Source organism: Amyelois transitella, chromosome 7 (assembly GCF_032362555.1).
Source record: "Amyelois transitella isolate CPQ chromosome 7, ilAmyTran1.1, whole genome shotgun sequence".
Classification (NCBI taxonomy): Eukaryota; Metazoa; Arthropoda; class Insecta; order Lepidoptera; family Pyralidae; genus Amyelois; species Amyelois transitella.
The window spans coordinates 2,250,368-2,271,177 of NC_083510.1; the positions used below are offsets into that span (position 1 = coordinate 2,250,368).

Consider the following 20,810-nt stretch of genomic DNA (forward strand, 5'->3'; position numbering starts at 1 on the left):
AATTTTGATGAGTTTTTTTATTTTAATATCAAGGCAAATGATCACTACACAAAGACTAGATCAATATATTACTTCCATCAAGGTACACGAGATATGTTAAACCTTAGGACGCCGACACACTTGACGGACAAAACGCTACAACTATACCCGTGTTTGTCTACACCCTAAAAATCTTCGTTTTAATCCTACCAGAGTGCGCTGATAGTAAATATTAAAGTTTGACATTCGAATGTCATAGCGCGCTTAATATCTGTTTTAATTTTCAGCAATCATTTAATGTTATTGAAAGCTAATATAGATCGAAAATATATTTAAATATATAAAATGAAACAATCTATGAGATATTCCATCGAATTATTAATAAAGTTGGCAATTAAACTAATCAGATTGATAAGGCATAACAAGCCTCTTATAAAAAAAAATTGTATTTCAAAACTATAAAGATAAACAGTCATTTGACGCGGTAATTTCCGCAAAACTAAAACTAAAATAAAACAATACTTATATAGTCACCATCTAAATGGATGGAAATCGCCAAGAAAGTAATAAGATTCTTATGAATCATTATGTAAATCAGAAAATAGTTTCAACCAGTCTCAATTCCTACCGAAATAAACTATAAAACCTCTGCACTAAGTGACATCGCAACTTTTCATACTCGGCTAATAAATCAGAAAAAGTTTCCATAACAAATAAAAAAAGAAAATATGCAAAAATGTCAAAACTTGGCACTCACCGCAGAGAAAGTTGCAACAAACAATATCTTTCCGAACGCGGCGTTTATCAGTCAAGTGTGCAGTCACACTTACAATTCTGTCATATAATTTTATTTATTTTAATTTCTTTTTTATAAAATAAATAAATAAGATATAATACCTTGTCATGCGGTAGGAACGCTTACGGTACCATGTTCAGAATGTTCCTGTTCTCCAAAGACTCCTTCAGGGCGTAGAATAATTGCAGCTGTTGCTCGGGTTTCAGACCATAGACCTGCAAATTTAATGTCGTTAAAATTTGTAATGGAGTCGCTTCAAATTTCGATTTGAGAAACCCAAACTCAAGTCATGAGAAATAGCTTTTTCCACCTGTTGTATTATTTTTGAGGTTAAAGATAAAGAACGAAAGAGAGATAGATAAAGAACTGGCGGTATCAAAACGGTCAATTATCCTTCTTTATCCTAGAATCGCATAACAAAATTAATGAAAAATATACGAAGTTGCGAGAAACAGTTTGTTTTACCTGTTGCAATAATTCCTTTAGTCTGGCAAAGCTAGCTCAGTAGAACTTGACCAATAGTTTAGATCGGGAATTGACTAATCGGATCTATATATACTGAGAAATCTTAAAGCAAAAGTCGAGAAAAATTGACAAAGTAGCGAGAAACAGTCATGTCTTGCCTGCTGCAATAGTTTCTGAGGCGTGGCGGTGCGGATGAAGCTCGTGATGTAGACGTTGACGAAGGTGGCCATCAGGAACTGGCAGTCGAAGCGGTCCATTATCCCACCGTGTCCGGGAATCACATCGCCGAAGTCCTGTGAATTAAAAATAAACAATAAGGTATGAAATATCTGCTTCGATCATTAATTTTTTGGTTTACCGCTGTATGAGCCGTGTAAAACTCTTTCTTTAAAACGATAACACGATGCGACCGAAGGGCAAGAGAGCATAATATAAGGGAGAGTCTTTCAGTCTTTCGTATAAAACGTGTTATGTCTGTAAAGACCGGATAAGTTGAAGAGGGAAATTTCAGAAGCAAATCTTATAACAAAATCATCGTCCTGCTGGCGGTTTGTCCGATTGCTGGACTACTAAGGACCCGGTAACCGGTTATGGAAAGTACAGTTGAAAAAATCAAGTACCTACACGAATATTTTATTGTATCTTAGATATATACATATAGTCATGTCCTTATTCCTCTGCTGGGTAAACAGAGTCAACAGTCTTGAAAACACTGAAAGGCCACGTTCAGCTGTATGGCTTAATGATGGAATAAATGAAATAGACGAAATATTGTAGCTTAAAATTCACAAATCTGCTACGATTCCGCACTGTAATTGGCAGTTCTCACCTTGATCTTGAACGCACGCTTGAAGCCAGAAGCGAAGAATCCTCCGAAAGGTCCAATGACCGAGCTGAATGTGCTCAGAGCTAATGAGTGGATCATGAATGGGTACATGTTGAACTTTTCCATGCCAATCTGAAACAAAAAAAATTGCATTGTAGTTAAAAGTTCAGTTGATAATTCGTGTTGTTGTTGATAATTTTCAGGCGTTTGTCCCGCCTACCCTGGTTAATTGGGTGCCAACAATACTGGGAAAGAACATACCTACGAGAGCCCTAACGTAATCTGTAGATTACGCCCAGGTTGCTCGTCACGAACCCATGGTGTGTGGCGTGGTGTAAGGTTGGTGGCCGCAGCTATCTCCTGGACCGTGTGTAAGGATGGCGATACTTTCCAAAAGGATCGATTTTTAAATCGATCCGAAGCGTAAGCGGATGTATCGTATTTACAATTTATCGATCTCAGATCGCCATGCCAAATGTGTGCTAATGAGACCCACTAAAGAGAATTTGTGTGTAGTCAAGAAAAGGTGCGCAATTAGAAAACGCAAATTCGAGTGAAGCGCACGATATCGTTTGGGCCATATCAAAGGGACTGTCACCTGTTTCAGTACCCACAAAAATATGGTCTCACGACCCAGGGTTCTGAGAACAGTAAGTTTCTAAAGAACTGCAACGTAAAATGAAAAGACCTAAAATACTCACGACTTTCATGAGTGGCTGCATGAACTGCGGCGGCGTGTACTCTTGGAGACGGAACAGCAATGACGGCTCGCAGTCCATGGTCATCTTGCCCAGGGATTCTGAATACTCGATGGGGCAGACCAAGTAAGGGTACTGAGACATCATGTAGGACATCTGAAATAGTTAAGTGTAATTGTGCGTAAATTATGTTTGTTTTTAACAAAGAAAACCTTTGTTTAATTTAAACTAATTTTTTATGTTGAGAAACATCATTGAAATCATGTTTATTTTGAGTACTGATTGTTTCGTCATCATCAAATGTATAATATTCATAGGAAAACAAAAGTATGAGAACGCTGAACGTACAGGTGAGCTAATGGAGGGGTAATAAGGGCGATGAAGTTTATTGAGGTATTTTAACATTTAAATTACATTTAAACTTGTTTGCATCCCATGCAATTAACTATAAAAGGGCCATTTAATAACTTGAACAATTGTTTTTTATTTCTAATACAAAATTATCTATTTGCGTTGCAATATAATAAAATGCGAAACAGCAATATCGCAAAAACAGCGTCGCGTATGCCATGCAAACCATAAATTAAACAAAAAAATCAACAATGTGATAGACAATTAGCTTAAAAGTATAAATAATTAGCTATCAGAAAGTATCCAATAATAACGCAATATAGATAAATTCGTAAACAAATGTCTACCGTACGTACTGACATAACTTAAGTAATTAGAATGAAATAGATCAAAGTAATTATTAGTTAAATGACTTGTAGTACATGTTCCGTTTTTACCGGTTTGCAAAAGGAGTATTATGTGTATCGAACTTATCTTTGCAATTAAGTTAATCTTTATGTACCTTAGTTAAAGATCAATTATGCTTGGCTAGATCAATTTTATTTTATTTTTATCTACTCCAAACAAAAAACAAAATCTTTTCCTTTGGACCTAGAAACTAGTCGCGTATCTTCTTCTTCCTGACTTAAGTCGTCGTTGCATCCTCACCACTCTATAGATGAGCTCGGAATAAGCCCTTGACCATGAATTTTGAGTGGGTGAGTCAGGTTTTTACTCGATAACGACTCCCGTCTGACCTCCGCAACCTTTGCAGGTAAACCTAACCATACACACATGGTTACAAACCAGTGCCTGGATGTAAGAGCATACGTACTATACTCTATGATAATAACAACTTTATATTTCGCTTTAAGAACCTCTAAAATGAAAAGGCGGGTTCACACAAACACTTAAAGCGTATTGTTAAATTAGACGAATAAAAATAACTATAAAGAGCGCGTAGTGATAAAGTGTTACAACTAAAAATAAACTATCTACATAAGAGTTCGCGGTTGTGATAACAACGTACATCTCAAACTCAACAGATATAGTAGTAACATACTAGTAGTAAGAGAAATTATTTTTATTATTGCCTGTAACGAATTTTTATATAAAGAGAAGGCAACATTAATTCATGAGAAATCTCAAGGATGCCCGAGGCTAAGGTCAAGGTAATTAAATAACAATACCAACCGATACATACATATGGTCACGTCTATATTCCTTGCGGGGTAGACAGAGTCAACAGTCTTGAAAATACTGAATAGCCACGTTCAGCTGTTTGACTTAATGACAGAATTGTGATTCAAATAGTGACAGGTTGCAGCCCATCGCCTAAAAAAGAATTCCAAGTTTGTTATCAACCGATGTTTACTATTATTTATCAATTGATACTTACAACCAATCCGATTATAACAGTAGACACGCCACCGCCAATGAATCCCTCCCAAGTCTTCTTGGGGCTAAGTTTGATGAGCGGAGTCTTGCCGAAGAAGAAGCCGAAGACGTAAGCCATCACATCGTTGCATATTATCATGGAGACAGGCACGATGAACCAGATGAGTCCTGGAATGGAACAATTACATTAAATGAAAATAACATTGAAAACACGATACACGGTCACAGCTCCTCTTTTAAGTAACTTTCTTCGGTAATCGGGGAGTTCGCTCTATGGACGTCCTGCTCGTAGTAACAATACACACACATCACGTCTTTATTCCTTAGGTAGGGTAGGCAGAAACAGGGTCATAAGAATATGAAGCCACATTTAGCTGGACAACTACTTTAAATAACTTGTAAAGTAGTAAATGTTATTGAAATGTAATTTAATTAAAGGTCAGAATATTTATCTGCTCGGGAAAGTTTTCATTAAACCAAATAATAATTAAATTTAAGAGACCTAACTTGATATAATTAATATCAACTGGTTGCCATGCAAGTTTTATTTATTTATTTATTCTTTATTGTAACCAGTTGGTAAAACAAACGGACCTTTGTGTTGTGTGGGTGATAATAAATGAATGTTTATATACATAAACATACTAAATCTAAAATAATTAACTCAAAATAAATAGTAGTTCAGTACAGTTACTCGTTGTGCCTAAGTGACAAAAATTTGGAAGATTAGCCATTACAAACATCGAGAAAGATAACAATTTATCAACATTTACTGTTGTTTTAGCCTACTCTACTCAGACGGAAGTCGCTTCGTGTGAAAACTTCATCCATCCACCCAACTCAAAATCATTGTCAAGTGCTCCTCTGCGGAAAGCTGATAACGCAACCTGGACTATCGCCAGGAGGAAGAATAAGACAGTTATCTGATATATAAAATAATTATAATGACAACCCGGCAGTGCCGTGTTGTTCCCGGCACCAGTACAAAAAAGAATAGGACCACTCCATCTCTTTGCCATGGATGTCGTAAAAGGCGACGAAGGGATAGGCTTACAAACTTGGGATTTTTTTTAAGGCGATGGGCTATCAACCTGTCGCTATTCGAATCTCAATTCTATCACCAAATAGCTGAACGTGGCCATTCAGTCTTTTCAAGACTGTTGGGTCTGTCTACCCTGCAAGGGATATAGACGTGACCATATGTATGTATGTATAATGACAACAAACCGACACATTTATTTGTATAAATTATTTATATGCATATATCTCAATCATCGTCGAACGGGGCAGGATAATAAGCAATCAGTTTAAATTGTACGCTGCGCTGGCCCACTTTCGCAGGGAACTGTGATCCGCTCAAATGGCCGTTTAAAACATAGTTATTTCGAAGTGTAGGTCACGGATATTTGTTAAACTGGGAAAGGATTTTAATTCATTATTATTGCTATGCTATCGATATTGGGAACCTGTAAACAACATCATATCTGACACAGAAGACATATGTGGCGTCTCTTCTCAGGTCGTGGCGGACTCACTATTGTGTCCTGCATGACCACTGCACACTGAAGGATCTATATATAGCTTAAAGCAGGTTTCAAAAGGTGATACCTCATATTGTGAAGATCAGGTCGGGAGCACCCGGAACCACCTAGTTATGTGTGTTAATACATACATACATAAAATCACGCCTCTTTCCCGGAGGGGTAGGCAGAGACTACATCTTTCCACTTGCCACGATCTCTGCATACTTCCTTCGCTTCATCCAAATTCATTACTTTGTTTGTTTGTAAACAAACAAAGAGAATGAACATAACTCTCTACATGCAAGCTCGGCGGTTTCGGGTACTCTTGACCTGACCCTTTACCAGAACGTCCTTAAATTGATCAAGATACTCGTACGTTCGTCTAGGCCTTCCCACTCCGAACTTTCCCTCCACACTCTCCTTGAATATCTGCTTAGTCAACCTGCTTTAATTCATCCTCTGCACATACCAAACCATCTTAACATACCCTTTTCTATGTATGTTGATGAAGGGAAAGAAGCATGGAGGGATAGTGGCAACTGGCAAGATGTAGTCTCAGGGTACCCCATCCACCCCACCGGAAAAAGGCGTGGTATGTAGCGAAGATCTGCGTCCAGAAGATGTTGCGCAGAGGTGATGTGACTATTTTACAAATTTTCCCAACTTTCTGGTTGACATGTAGTTTTAGTAACATGTCATCCGAAGGTTATGTAAGTTACCTAATCATAAGAACGCCGATAAGTATTGCCCATTCATTTAACATACAATGAGGCGAACGAAATTATAATTTCAAATTAAACGTGTAATAGGCAACGAAAATATCGATTCGTCGGTAAATTTATTATCACAGTGGAAGAATGAAATTATTATTAGTGCATTTAATTGCGGCAAATAAGTTATAGGCATTAATTAGGAGACCCCAGAGGAAGATCTAAGCTTATTATAATTTATTTATTGAAGTAAAACATGAACAACAAAAACAAAATTTAAAACGTAGAAAGACACCGTAATAATTACGCAATTACGCCTTTCAATCTTCCCTCATAATTAATATAAAATTCATTATTATGGGACATTTCAAACATCACTTACTTAACATATCTTTTGATTTCACAACATTGTTTGACGTCGAATAAATTACATCAAACTAAGTTAACTGCCGCTTCCAAAGTGTTTATGCAGAAAAAGCGGTAACAAACGTCAATTTATCCTCGACCAAATACTTAGAGAGTGAGAGAAATCTAGACGTATGCGTTATCAATTTTCGTCGTGGACAACCCACCTATCCACAGTATGGCTACTAATGCTATATTTCATTACGCTTCTTGTTACAAACTCCACAGTTAAAAATTTAATACGCCATGGTAAAAGTGCAAAAACGATAAAAGACTATACGAGTAAATATTCTTATAGTCTCAATACACTCCACGCAAAAAGAGCTACGATCGATAGGAACCTAATTTCAGCAGGCAGGTAGGAAAACGTAATTTGTTCACGAGGTTAAATTTCGTGAAATTTCCATAGTAATTATTTAAAATATTTTTATACCTCTACCTCTAGTACATTAGTTTGATCGCTAACCGATGCTCTAACGTTATGTGAAAACATCGTGAGGAAACCTGTACATTCAGGCAACTGGATATGTACCATATGATCCAATATGGGTTAGGTTACCCTGTAAAGATTCTGGTGGTCACACAGGAGTCGCTTCGTGTAAAAACCTGACTCACCCAAATTAGGTTCCATGGTCAAGGGCTTACCCCGATCTCTTCTCCAGAGTAATGAGGTTGCAACATAGACTAAAGCCAGGAAGTAGAAGACTTTTATAACTCTAATATTGCAATACTTCATTATTGCAATAGGATGGTCTTGAGTCGGTTACCACGCGTTGCTTAGTACGTATACTGCTTACAACAGCGGATTTCCGATGTTATAATTTCCAATTAACAATGTGTTCATTGTTATTTTAAAGTATGCTTATAAGTATGTAATCCATATTTACATACATACATACATACATATAATCATGTCTATGTTCCTTGTGGGTTAGATAGACCCAACAGTCTTAATGATAGAATCGAGATTCAATTAATGTAATAAGTGCCGTGTGGTTCCCGGCACCAATTCAAAAAAGAATAGGACCACTCCATCTCTTTCCCATGGATGTCGTAAAAGGCGACTAAGGGATAGGCTTACAAACTTGAGATTCTTTTTTTAGGCGATAGGCTAGCAACTTGTCACTATTCGAATCTCAATTCTATCTTAAAGCCAAATAGCTGAACGTGGCCTATCAGTCCGCTCAGGACTGTTGGCTCTGTCTACCCCGCAAGGGATATAGACGTGATTATATGTATGTATGTATGTATGTAGATTCAATTAATGACAGGTTGCTAGCCCATCGCCTAAAATAGAATCCCAAGCTTATTAGTCTTTACCTTATCCATGATAAGAGATAGATTGGTCCTAATCTACGGGTGCCGAGAATCGCACGGCGAAAGGCCGTATTTTACATTTTTATTATGTTAAAGAAGGAAAGAATTACCTGTTGTCCTGTATTTTTAATGTTGCAATAAAAATTAAACTAATTAAATTTAAAAATTAATAAAGGCACACAGAGGCCAAAATTATGAGCATTTTGCGCCATGGGACAACAACCTGTCACTTTAAAAATGGTGACAGGTTGCTATTACTACTACTCAATGTGTATTATTTAAAAAGGTCTTGCAGAGCAAAATTGAACGCCAATCAATCGGAAAACCATTAGCTCTGTTACCTTAACTACTCTACAAATTCTTTGTGCATGTTATCGCCAATTAGGTTGCAAACGTTTTCGTAAAAGCGGATAAATTGCCCCAAATACCCCGTATTCCCTGTAGGGAACTCTTAAAATGTCCATGAAAGCATAATGTATCCCGAACGTTGAAAAGAGAGAAGCTGTTTTGTAAAAATAATTATATTTAAAACAATAAATAAAAATAAGATAAATTACCAATACCAAGATAAAAACCATTTATTTGGCACTCTGTCAATCAATCATATCCTACTGCATTGTAGTATGGGGTAGTGCAGCGGCTACTTACCTAATAAAACTGGAGAGTGCACAGAGAGCTGTACTGAAAGTTATGTTTCGAAAGCCATATCGTCACGCTACAACCCTTCTATATGAAGAGGCCGAGGTACTAAGCGTTCGAAAACTATTCATTCTAAGGTTAGCTCTGAATAAACACAAATTAGTTTTGAAACTACCAAACTATCAAGATATGCTTAGGAAACGAATATTCATGGTTAACTTGCCGTGTGTGAATACTAAGTTTGCCCATCGGTTTAGCCCGTTCATTTCGAACTTTGTATATAACAAAATAGCGCGTCTTACGAACATCAGAAGCTCGAGCATTTTTAAATGTAAGCACCAAATTAAATCGCTCCTAATTAAATGGGATTATATTGATACTGAACAGTTTTTACAAATTCCAGTCTAATTTACTGTCAGGTCCTGCGAAGCATCTTCACTTGTAATTTATATATTTGTTTTCTTTTTTCACCTTTTTTCCTTTAAACAAACGATATCTATGTAATTTAGAAGTTTGATTAATGTCTTGTATAGCATGTAACTATTAACTCCTGTAAACTTATTGTCGGCTACTTTTAACGTTATATATATATGTTCTATAACATTGGTTACCATAGGACCGGCATGTTGCCTAGTGTGGGACCAATTGTATAACCAATTGTAGCAAACCTAAATGTTAATAAAAAATAAATTTCATTCATACCGTAGTGGTTCATCAAAATCGCGTAAAAGGATTCGTTAAGTATAAGTAACTAATTTGGTAAAAATAACTTATGGTGAAAAATGCTGCAGTGTAGTTTGATCTGCCGCTTGTTCTATAAGCGCGCTTACTGGATTTAATTTGCCTGCCAGGTCATGATTTTTGGCCTTGGTGTGCGATGAATCAACACTCTACAAATTTCTAGCCTTACAGGAAGACCGTTACTCGGAGGGTTCACTAGCTCTCCAACTAAAATACAAAAAAGCTTGAAGTAAAAATTTATATATACCTATTGCGTTCCAAAGAGCATTTTATATATATTTTTTATCTTTAAAATACAAATCTCTGTAGATCGCAAAGGGATATATCGAGCTCTACCTACCAATCTTGTAGCAACAAACTGTTATAACATTCAACACTTTGATCCACACAAACAAAAGCACCAACAGCTGTCGGAAAAATATTCAAAAAACTGTTAAACATATTCTTAGAACATGATCGGCGTAGTTTATGGCTGTATTGTTTACAAAAATTGTATTGTAAAATTTAAAGTAACGCGTGTTATTTTTTTCTTTGGCGTAATAGTTCGATTAGCTTCAATTCAGATAGGCCAGCCGTATTCGAAAAAATTAAAAAAGGACCACAGGACGTGACCCACGGATTATTAACTGTTGCATAACAACATCCCAAGAGATCCCCAAAGTGGGACTATAACGATATTTTCCAATAAGCAATTTGGTAAAGTTGCTAGAAAAATTGACCTAAAATAAAAAACAAAATTAAATTCATGTTAACAAAATAAAATAATAACAGAAAGTCTTGTTACGTACCTATTATTTTCATTTGCAGTGAATTGTTAGCGCGTCACATCAATACGCACAGAAGAAAAAATGTCATATCACACTAAAAGGACTCCGATCTTGTGTTATCGCTATTATATCAAAAGTGGCTGGTCGATTGTGGTAAGATAATGCGTAAAAGCGTGAGAATTTATTCTTAGAGAAGATAAGAATGAATTTCGCCTGTTTCCTTATAACTTGTTATGCTTCGAAGCTTGGGATAGTTACTTGGTTTTGCAAAGTTTAGATACAATTAGATTTAAGTGATGAGACGTCAATAAGTGATACCTTGTATTCAATTTTGAAAATAAATCTATTCTATTCTAAACAAAGTGTGATTATTGCCAGACTAGTTAGTAGAAATTAAAATAGCAGAGAATAGAGATGAATGAAGGCAGATCCACTTCACTCCACCGTCAAGAGTTTGCTCTTAAATTTAAGAAGAAACATTAAGCCACTTCATATATATTCTCGCAAAAAAATAAGCGCCTTTCGGATGGATGACTAGGTCGCATTTAAAACCTTATGTTTGAACACACGAATAACAATAATAGTTGTTTATCTTAACATCAAAATATTAATACAATCGTGAGTTTCAAGATGAGTCAAAAATGTAAAACATATATGTTTTACATATAACGTAGAATCTTGTAGATATATCAAAAAAAAATCGACGTCATCTGTAGCGTGACATTCTCACCATATCATCAATAAAGAAAATAATAATTGCCGTGTGGTTCCCGGCATCAATAAAAAAAAGAATAGGACCACTCCATCTCTTTCCCCATGGATGTCGTAAAAGGCGACTAAGGGGTAGGCTTATAAACTTGGGATTCTTCTTTTAGGCGATGGGCCAGCAACCTGTCACTATTTGAATCTCAATTCTACTTTAAAGCCAAACAGCTGAACGTGGCCTATCAGTCTTTACAAGCCTGTTGGCTCTGTCTAACCCGCAAGGGATATAGACGTGATTATATGTATGTATGTAAAATAATAATAATGTAAAGTACGTAACGCGCAAGAACACCGATGTTTCCAGCTGATTCACGGCATACCTACGTAATCTATTTCTGTCGGCTTCCCTACATAATACGTGTATACTATGTGTGGGTAAATCATAAACTTACAGCGATTACAGTATACATTTGCATTTTTTTGTAAATTTGTAGAAGGGCTCTGAATGACACCAGAATTCCCGAGTTCGAATCCCGGCGAGGTCATGATGAGAAAATAACTTTTTCTGATTGGTCTGGGTCTTGGATGTTTATACATACTTATAAGTATTTATTGTATCGTTGAGTTAGTACATCGTAAAACAAGTTTAAAATTTACTTCAAGGCTGACTCAGTCTGGAAATTTGTCCCGTGTAAACATATATTTATTTATTTAAATTATGCTCTCAAGGGCGATTAGTCAGTCAATTAATTTTACAAGTAAAGAGTAAATTGAAAAATTGCGATGATTGCTAGTATAAAACTTATTTGACTCGTTAACTTCAAAGTACCCTCCGGATAAATAAGAGATACGGGGAATGTGGAGCTAAATTATACCTCATATGCCTTATACTACGTGAAATAAATAGGCTTAGGGCCTAAAAAATAAGATAAAATTTTAAGCCGAATTGTTAAAAGGCTCTAACAGAGTCAATAGGTCTTTACTAAGTTATCCGTATTTAAAAATTTTAAGTATCACAGTTTAAATTAAAAAAAAGAGAGAACAAAGATTAGAGATGACCGGAATTGAGCCTTCAGAGACATCAGAAAGGCAGACAACTTAGCAGGATCTGAAGAAACAGTTTAAATTTTAAAAAAAAGAGAACAAACGTCATCTCTATGACCAGATTTGAGCCTTCAGAGACATCAGAAAGGCAGACAACTTAGCAAACTCGCTCTCACTTTTACTATTAGACCACCTCCTATTCCTATTTGGCCTAGTTAAAACGGGACGGTTGAAAGGCTTCCTCGTCCGTGACAATGCAGACTTGACACAAATATGGCGGCCGGGGGCGTTATCGGTACAACTGTCAATTATCACGGCAATACACGATGTGGAATATACGCATTCAATCGGGTCCCCATCACATAGAAAAACTTTTCTGGAAGCACATTAAAAAAATCTAGATAGATCAACGGCTCCGCCTGCTCAAAGCGAAAAATTCCATTAATTCCCGCGGGAATTTGGGAAAGGCGACCTACAAACCAAATATCTAATCTCAAGACCAGCTGTTTTGGCTGTACCTTAATATGTCAATTAATCAGTGAGTTAGTGTTCTCTTCTACATATTTTAAATAACACCTGTTTTTATACGAGAACGAAGTTTGAACCAAAGACTTCTTTATTAATGACTTCGCTTATAGTGAAAATTGGACGAACCGGACACTAGTTTTAGGATTAATAAAGGTAAAACTAGAATACATTTTTTAGCAGTCGCTTAAGACTAATCTGTTATACCTGACACACTTTTGTACGATTATAATATAGGCTAACACAGTAATAGGACTTTACAAATTAAAAACTTGGGATTCCTCTGGTAGGCGACGGGCTAGCAACCTGTCACTATTTGAATCTCAATTCCATCATGAAGCCATACAAATGCACGAGGTCTACCTACGCCTCTGGTATGTATGTAATTATAACCATAACATACAGCATACATACATACATATAGTCACGTCTATATCCCTTACGGGGTAGACAGAGTCAAGAGTCTTGAAAAGTCTGATAGGCCACGTTCAGCTTACATATAGCTTATAACATAAAGAGTACAATAAAAGTCTATTTCTGAAAGTATTGCTATTAAAAAAAAATATTTAACGATTAACTCTTTTACGACTGCAACCTCGCGCGTCCCACGTCATAGGTTAACGTATCTAGATTCAATTCTATTGTTCTTGGTGTATTATAGGCGCCATATTAGATAATGATGATGATGAATGATATTTGCACTTGCATGGTGAGCGTGTAATTGTATTAATTGTACTTATGACATAACTAGTCTTAGCCCACGGCTGTGCTGTGATGTGCTTAATCGGATATCGTAATAGTAAAAGTTACATTTACGGAGAAAACAAAACAATGCTTTTTACCCGGTTAAAATGTATTTGCCGTGTGGTGGTGGGACTTCTTTTAGGTGATGGGCTAGCAACCTGTCACTATTTGAATTTCGATTGCGTTGGTTCATTATACTCACTCTTGAGCTAACCCTTCCCCAAAACGTTTGTCTGTTTGTCCACGGTACAGTCAACAGTAGATAATTATGACCTCCTTTTCATACAAATCAAAACAATAGGGTTCTCAACCACTGATTCGTATGTTTGTCAAGGCTATCCCCTTGCTAAATTCTCAAATTACACTCTCCTTAAAAAAAGGAAGGTCTGCATGGTAACAATTCAATAAGATCTCAGAAATCCTATTAAATTTGTCACAGGACACTTTCAAAGGCATGTAATAAAACAAACATACCTTCGAATATGTTCTGTATGATGAGGTAGCTCTGAGTGACGACGATCAGGAGCGCTACATGAGTCCACGCGAACAGGCTGAACTGTCGCATGTAGTATCTCTTGACGAGCGACAACACGAACCAGACGAAGCCGACGCAGTACAAGCTGAACGATATGAAACGGTGGTACGTCACTAGGAAGCGGAGGTAGTCCTGTGAACAAAAAAAGGCGCCAAGAAGTTTAAAAAGTTATTTTTCTTTTTCTAGTTGAAGTTGTGGTTTGAATATACTAGACTACGCTCGCGGATTTACCCGCATTAAGCGAAAAATACTGGATAATTTCGCTTTCACGGAACTTTCCAGAAACTCGCTCTTAGTATAACCCTAGATTACATAAACTAAAAGACCTCGTGTTTTCTTATATAGGTAAATGTCTTTTAGATATTATATTAAGCTTTCTTAAATTAAAGTAGGAGAAGAAATCACAGAGAATAGAGAGTTACAACATACAAGTATTGACTTCAGGTTAACCCAAATTTACTTGCAACTCAATTAATGGACGACAACTTATTTCCAAGCATTCGCAGACTTTAAAGGAGAGTACCACAAGATCTACTCTGACCTGTAGAGTAGTAGGATATTTTACTGGACATGTGCCTTACAAAAAAGCCACATTAGTAACTAATATTGCTGAATATCCATACTGACACATAGCAATAGAAATGGAGAAATAAAAAAACAGTTAAGTACATAAAAAAGCAAGAATTATAGTGAATTCGGTTGCGTTATCGATGTAGGCAGCAATAAAGAATTTAATATTGCAATAGCTTGTGCTCAGATTTCTACGATTGCCAACATTCATTGTGATAAATGAACAGACGTTATATAAATTAAGGCTAATGCTTTTGAACCTAGCCACAGTCGTTGTCCTAAAAATCATACTGACATGTCGAGCTTTATTAAAAAGATGGCAAAGTGACTTTTTGTCTCTTTCACTGCCCATATATCTCCCTTCTTTTGTTAGTCCCGCGATAGGTTTTCTCTGTTTTAATTTCGTAAACAAAAGTTAAGTGAATATATTAAAGGATTACGGCTTGATCTTGGTCGCTTGCATACCTGAGTCATGGAGCTCATCTATGACCACAATAAAGGAGAGAATTCGTTAGACAAAGCGACTCTCGAACCACGGAACATCTTTTTATCGATCCATTTTTAAGATATTAATAAGTGTGTGACATCAGATTATATGAAAACGAAAGTCATACCTACTTGCGTATAATGTGTATGATATGTAATTATCATTTTTTATTTCATCAAATAAAAGTACATTTATGTGTGGAATGAAACCTGACTTCATGTAGTACAAGCAAACTAGTCTTGCCAATCGATAGTCCACTATCGATAGTTGAATAAAAGCAATAAATAGTATTGATACTATCGATAGCTTAGTTACCATCAATACTTTTGACACCGAACAATACTATCGATAGTTTTGGCGTATCGAAAGTGAAAACAATATTATCGAAGACAAGCTCTCTATCGATAGACCAAAACTAGACAGTATTGATATAAATTACTATTGATAGCATCGATACTATCGGCAGTATTGTAGTTTTTGATGCTATTGTACCAATTTTTTTTTTTTTGGTTAGTGTAGCCGAAATATCGACAGTGAAACTATCGATAGTTAGGCAACGCTAAAGCAAACCAAACCCTAAAACCAGAGGGTTGGATTGAACTTTGATGAAAGAGAATAAGTAATAGTATAAGTACAATAAGTTTACTCCAGCCTTATCGTAATTGTTTCGTTTTACGCTATGAATGACGAAGTTTATCAACATCACCTGTTGTAGGTACTAAAGACCATTGAACTCCGACCTTGATCGTTAACATTATCGGATTATTTGTATTTCCGCTATACCATTAAAATTAAACAATTTTATTTATAAGGAATATTATTGTCATAAATATTTAAACTTTTTTACCGACTGATTCTTTTACCGCACCGTGTAAATGTTAATCGATTAAGCTAATCACGGGCTGTATTAAGTAGCAACCTGTCACTGTTTGAACTGATAGTAAATCAACGCGGGTAAAAGCGATATAATCTCTTTCTCTCTATCATTTTGGACAAGCAAAAAGATAAAAAGAGAGGAAAGAGAAGACATGTGACTTATCAAGCTATGCAAATATACCCCCGTATTCAACGTTGCTTTTCGAGTCTTAATACTAAAGGATTTCCCTTCTTTTCCGGGGTATAAAGACGCAATACATAAGTCATGCAGCTGAACGTGGCCTTTCAGTCTTTTCAAGACTGTTGGCTCCGTTTACCCCGCAAGGCATATATATATATATAGACGTGATTATATGTAGTTAAGATGTGATAAACAAATATCTGATACATAAAAAGTCATTGTATCTAATGACCGATAGCGTTTCTATTAGATTACCGTTTAGTGATGATTAGCAATCTAAAAGTCATTGGCTTTAGTCACGGTCATAGATTTCCTCAGTATTGCGAGCAGAACGTATTAAAACTATAAGAACATAACTATAACTATGCTCTTATAGTTTTAATATATATTTAATATATACATGCATATAATCACGTCTTTATCCCTTACGGGGTAGGCAGAGCCGACAGTCTTTTGAGAAGGCAATGAAAGGTCAGCTGTCGACTTAATGATGGAATTGAGGTTCAAATATAGAAGATGTCTTACTTAAATATAGAAATTTAATCACTATTTACGCTAATGTTTATTATCTATGTATGTGTGTGTCACAAAAACGTCAATCGTATTACTTATATCGTACGATCGATAAGACACACCTTATCACAACATGAATGCCAATCATTCAGTATTATTCAATAGATAACGTGTCTGAATGACTGTTAAGACTTATCAACAGACAGAATATGCAATTAAGTATATGCGATTCAATAACTTCAATGCATAATTTTAATTTTGTATGGCCTGTGGTGTTAATTTATTCTTTGATTTATAAATTTGTATACACGTCATTATTCCTCACGCGGCAGAGAGGGTTAATGGATTTCGAAAAGACTAGAAGGCACCTTAAGCCAGATGGCCTAACGTCAGTCAATTAATGTGGCAGCTTACCAGCCCACAGGTACTGACAATCCCAAGATTCTCAAGCTTTTTCCTTGATTGACTTTTACAATCTGCGTGGGGAGAGAAACAGCGGGTGTGGCGGGAGGGATGATTCAGCACGACCGCCACCAAAGGGAAGATCTTCCGCCAGGCTAGGTGCCTGGGGAACCGCGGCTCCAACGATGTTGTGTTGGAGGTTGTATATATGCTCCAATCCGTGAAATCTTCGCTTGCGCGATTTAGACTATTCGCTGTTTTTGACTGATAGCGTCGACTGATTGATTGTTGTGACTTGTGTCGCCACATAAACTCCCTCTAGATTAATGTAGTAAATTCCTTTAGTCGCCTCTTCAAATATAGTATCGATTGAAAAGTATCGATTTATAATAAGCATTTAAGCTACGTTGATGACTCTTATTAAGTTTTACTTAATCTTCCTAAAGGAGGCTGGTATTAAACCAATTTATAACTGTTACTTATTGTGTTCAAGATATAAAAAGAAGTCATTTAAACTCTTCAGCATAACAAAGGTTAGTTCGAGACATGACAAAAGCCAAGGCTTTTCTATGAATTACACTGTAATTAAACCGTAAATACAACAGACTGTCGTGTATGAAGTACGTCACGATACTATAGAATTACGTTTCTGACCACACGGTAGCGATAATTGTTGCCGTCGAGCTGTGCCCAAGCGCAGACGAGATTATTCTATTAGGTATCCGATTGTGATAAGGTAAACATACATAATAGTCCATAATACCATATCAAAATTAAGTATATAAGAAAAAAAGATTTGTTTTCTTATAGTTACAAAAGGCTTTTCTTTTTTCATAAAATTCTCACGTAATCACGACATGTATGGGTATTAAGGGTTACGGCATGCGACCAAAGTAACGTATATTAGTTTAAATGTAAACAGACGCTTCGAGGTAATAACCTACATATTGAGAAAATAGAATATGACAAGCTAGCAAGCAATATAAATGGAATAATTAAAAAAATTTTTTAGTTTCTCCACAAAAAAGGTCCACCACAATCAAGTGGTGAATATCTTTATTTGCCCACTAGATTGTGGTTATAGATACCCTTGGCACTACCAAAGGGATGAGAAACAAGCAAAACAAGAACAATCCTACAGATATTTAAACATTCCAACTATTTACAAAAACATTATGTCACTTTTCTAAACGAAACAATATTGTAATAAAGAGTGGTCTTCTATAAACGACAGCTTACCATATTTCAAATTTGAAAAAAAAGAAAATTATGTGCATTAATTTCTCCATTCATCTCTTCATTCATTAAATCCTTCAAATTAAATCCAACAAAGCAATTATGCTACCATTAAAAATAAATTCACTTACAGTTCTATTGATGACCACACCAAAGTAGTCAATCAGGTTTTCCCCATAAAAGAAGTAGTTGGAAGTCAGTAGGAAGTACCACGAGAGGGAGCGGAACCAGGGCAGGCCGTGCACTCGGTACACAGCGTAGCCAATGTTGATGATCTCCTCGAAGCATTTCACTTGAACGCAGAGCACCTGCGTACAAAGTTACAGGAGTTGTAAGACAAAATTGAGACAAAAGTGTTGTTAGTATTTGTATGGTAGCGATAGTAGGTATGCTATTGGAAGGTCTGAGACAGTAAGGAAGTATTAATAGATATATTTTTAAATGTTGTCGTTACTCTCACTTAGCTTGAAGGTAGCCTTTTATTTTTATATTATTACGAATCTTTAGGTACAGTAAAAAAATAAAATTTTTCGGAAAAGTTATTAGCTCACAAATGATATTATCACACAAGTAATCAACACATTTGGTAAATTAATACATACATATATGTAAAAAGGTACAGCTACATGGCAATGTAAGATGTTTTTTTTTATCTGATATCCAATGAAATTGATTTTGATTAATTAAAAATAGTATTAAATGCCTACATACCGTGATCATCAGAGCCAGTGGGCCACCATAGATTAAAAGGCAGAAGGCAGCAATCATCAACCAGGTGAAAATGCCTCTGATAACCCAGTTCCGCCATCTGGTGGAGAAAAATTCATTTAATTGTAGCCAAAATTAAATTCTTTTATTGGAAACTAGCTTCACTCTAGGAATTACAGAATGAAACCTATGTGTTATTCTAGATAATATTCTACTTGTGTACTTAAATGCTGTGTTATAAACAAGAAAAATTTAAACTAAGTTACCGCAAACATGTAATACTAATTTTACATGAACAAAGGGCCCCATTAATTTATTTTCCAACATTTATTCATACAGTGACTTGAAGGCTATGTAATTGTATGTACATTTTTTATATTACCTAGCTGTTATGAAGAAACTTGACATATAAATATACATTAGGTTGAGCTGACAAAATAGAGAGGAACTGGTTTTTAAGCAATAGCATACCCACAAGTATCATGTTTGAATGAATTTATGTTACATTTAATATCCAGTAAGAACAAAGCCAGCACAATTTCAATATTTTAACTCAGAAAAATTGATAATTCACTGTTGTACATACCTAATAAATCCTTACGTTAACATTTTTGATACTTTTTGTAATCCAAAAAAATAAGAATCATTCTTTAAAAATCAAAATAACATCAATAAATTGGCTAATTAAAACTACTTAGTCAAACATTACAAAGTTTCATAAAAGAGAAAAATCCTTGAATTGGTATACCTACCTCGAAGATAATCCAGAAAGGGCCGAGTCGAGGATTTCAGGCGTTTTGTCGGTGCCCTGAGGTAAGTTCTTAGCCAATTCGTCCACATATTTTTCTTCTAGAACCTTTTCTTCCTCCGAGTCCACCTAGTAAATAAACACGAAAAATTAAAACTAAGTTACCGCAAACATGTAATATTAATTTAAAAAAACACAAGGTAAATAATTTTTACATGATCCGATTCTCCGGCAGCTTCTACTTTTTCATTCCCGTCACCATCACCACGGCGTTGCCTCAATTCACTCATAATTAGAGTCTTCTAATGACACTTAATAAAATCGAAAGCCAAGATAAAACAAGCAATGATATTCCAAGCAACAATTTTATTTCATTTAGGAAAAATAGTGCACCAAACACGAATGTTTTTTCCGTCTAGCGAATTGTCAAACGAAAAATCAATAGATAATTTATTAGTGGTGTTACCAGACTTGACAATTTTATACTAAAATAGGAGATATTGATTATGTTCTAATAGGTGGTAATAAGAGTTATTCTTCAGAGTTTATGAAACTGTAAAATATGAACATATCTAAGTATCTGTTATTTTTATATATAATCGTGCTTCGACGTAGTTTTCTGTTTGTTCCTGTTTAAAAAGATATTTTTAATGATTTTTTTTTCATTATTTATAGGTACTTAAGATAATAAAGCTGAAGAGTTTGTTTGTTTGAACGCGCTAATCTCAGGAACTTGTGGTTTTCGAATTGAATTTTTTTTTGTATTGAATAGACCATTTGTCGAGGAAGGCTTTAGGCTATATAACATCACGCTGCAACTATTAAGAGCGAAGAAATAATGGAGAATGTACAAAAAATCTAGAGGGCTTCAATGATACTCAAAATAACTATTTCACGCGAACGAAGTCGCGGGCATAGCTAGTTGTATTATAAACCAGGTAC

At 35.6% G+C, this 20,810-nt stretch overlaps 1 protein-coding gene across 1 annotated transcript; it reads right to left on the bottom strand.

Moving 5' to 3' along the window:
* Positions 1-364: 364 nt before the first annotated feature.
* LOC106143553 (phosphatidate cytidylyltransferase, photoreceptor-specific) lies at positions 365-20,286 on the bottom strand. Its single transcript, XM_013345677.2, has 10 exons — positions 20,084-20,286; positions 19,873-19,997; positions 19,124-19,220; positions 18,544-18,720; positions 14,087-14,279; positions 4,494-4,660; positions 2,768-2,920; positions 2,070-2,198; positions 1,399-1,533; positions 365-990 (listed from the first exon to the last, which is right to left on the bottom strand). Exons 1-10 carry the CDS (start codon positions 20,156-20,158, stop codon positions 898-900), a joined length of 1,344 nt encoding a protein of 447 aa, XP_013201131.1. The 5' UTR covers positions 20,159-20,286; the 3' UTR covers positions 365-897.
* Between the last annotated feature and the right edge of the window lie 524 nt (positions 20,287-20,810).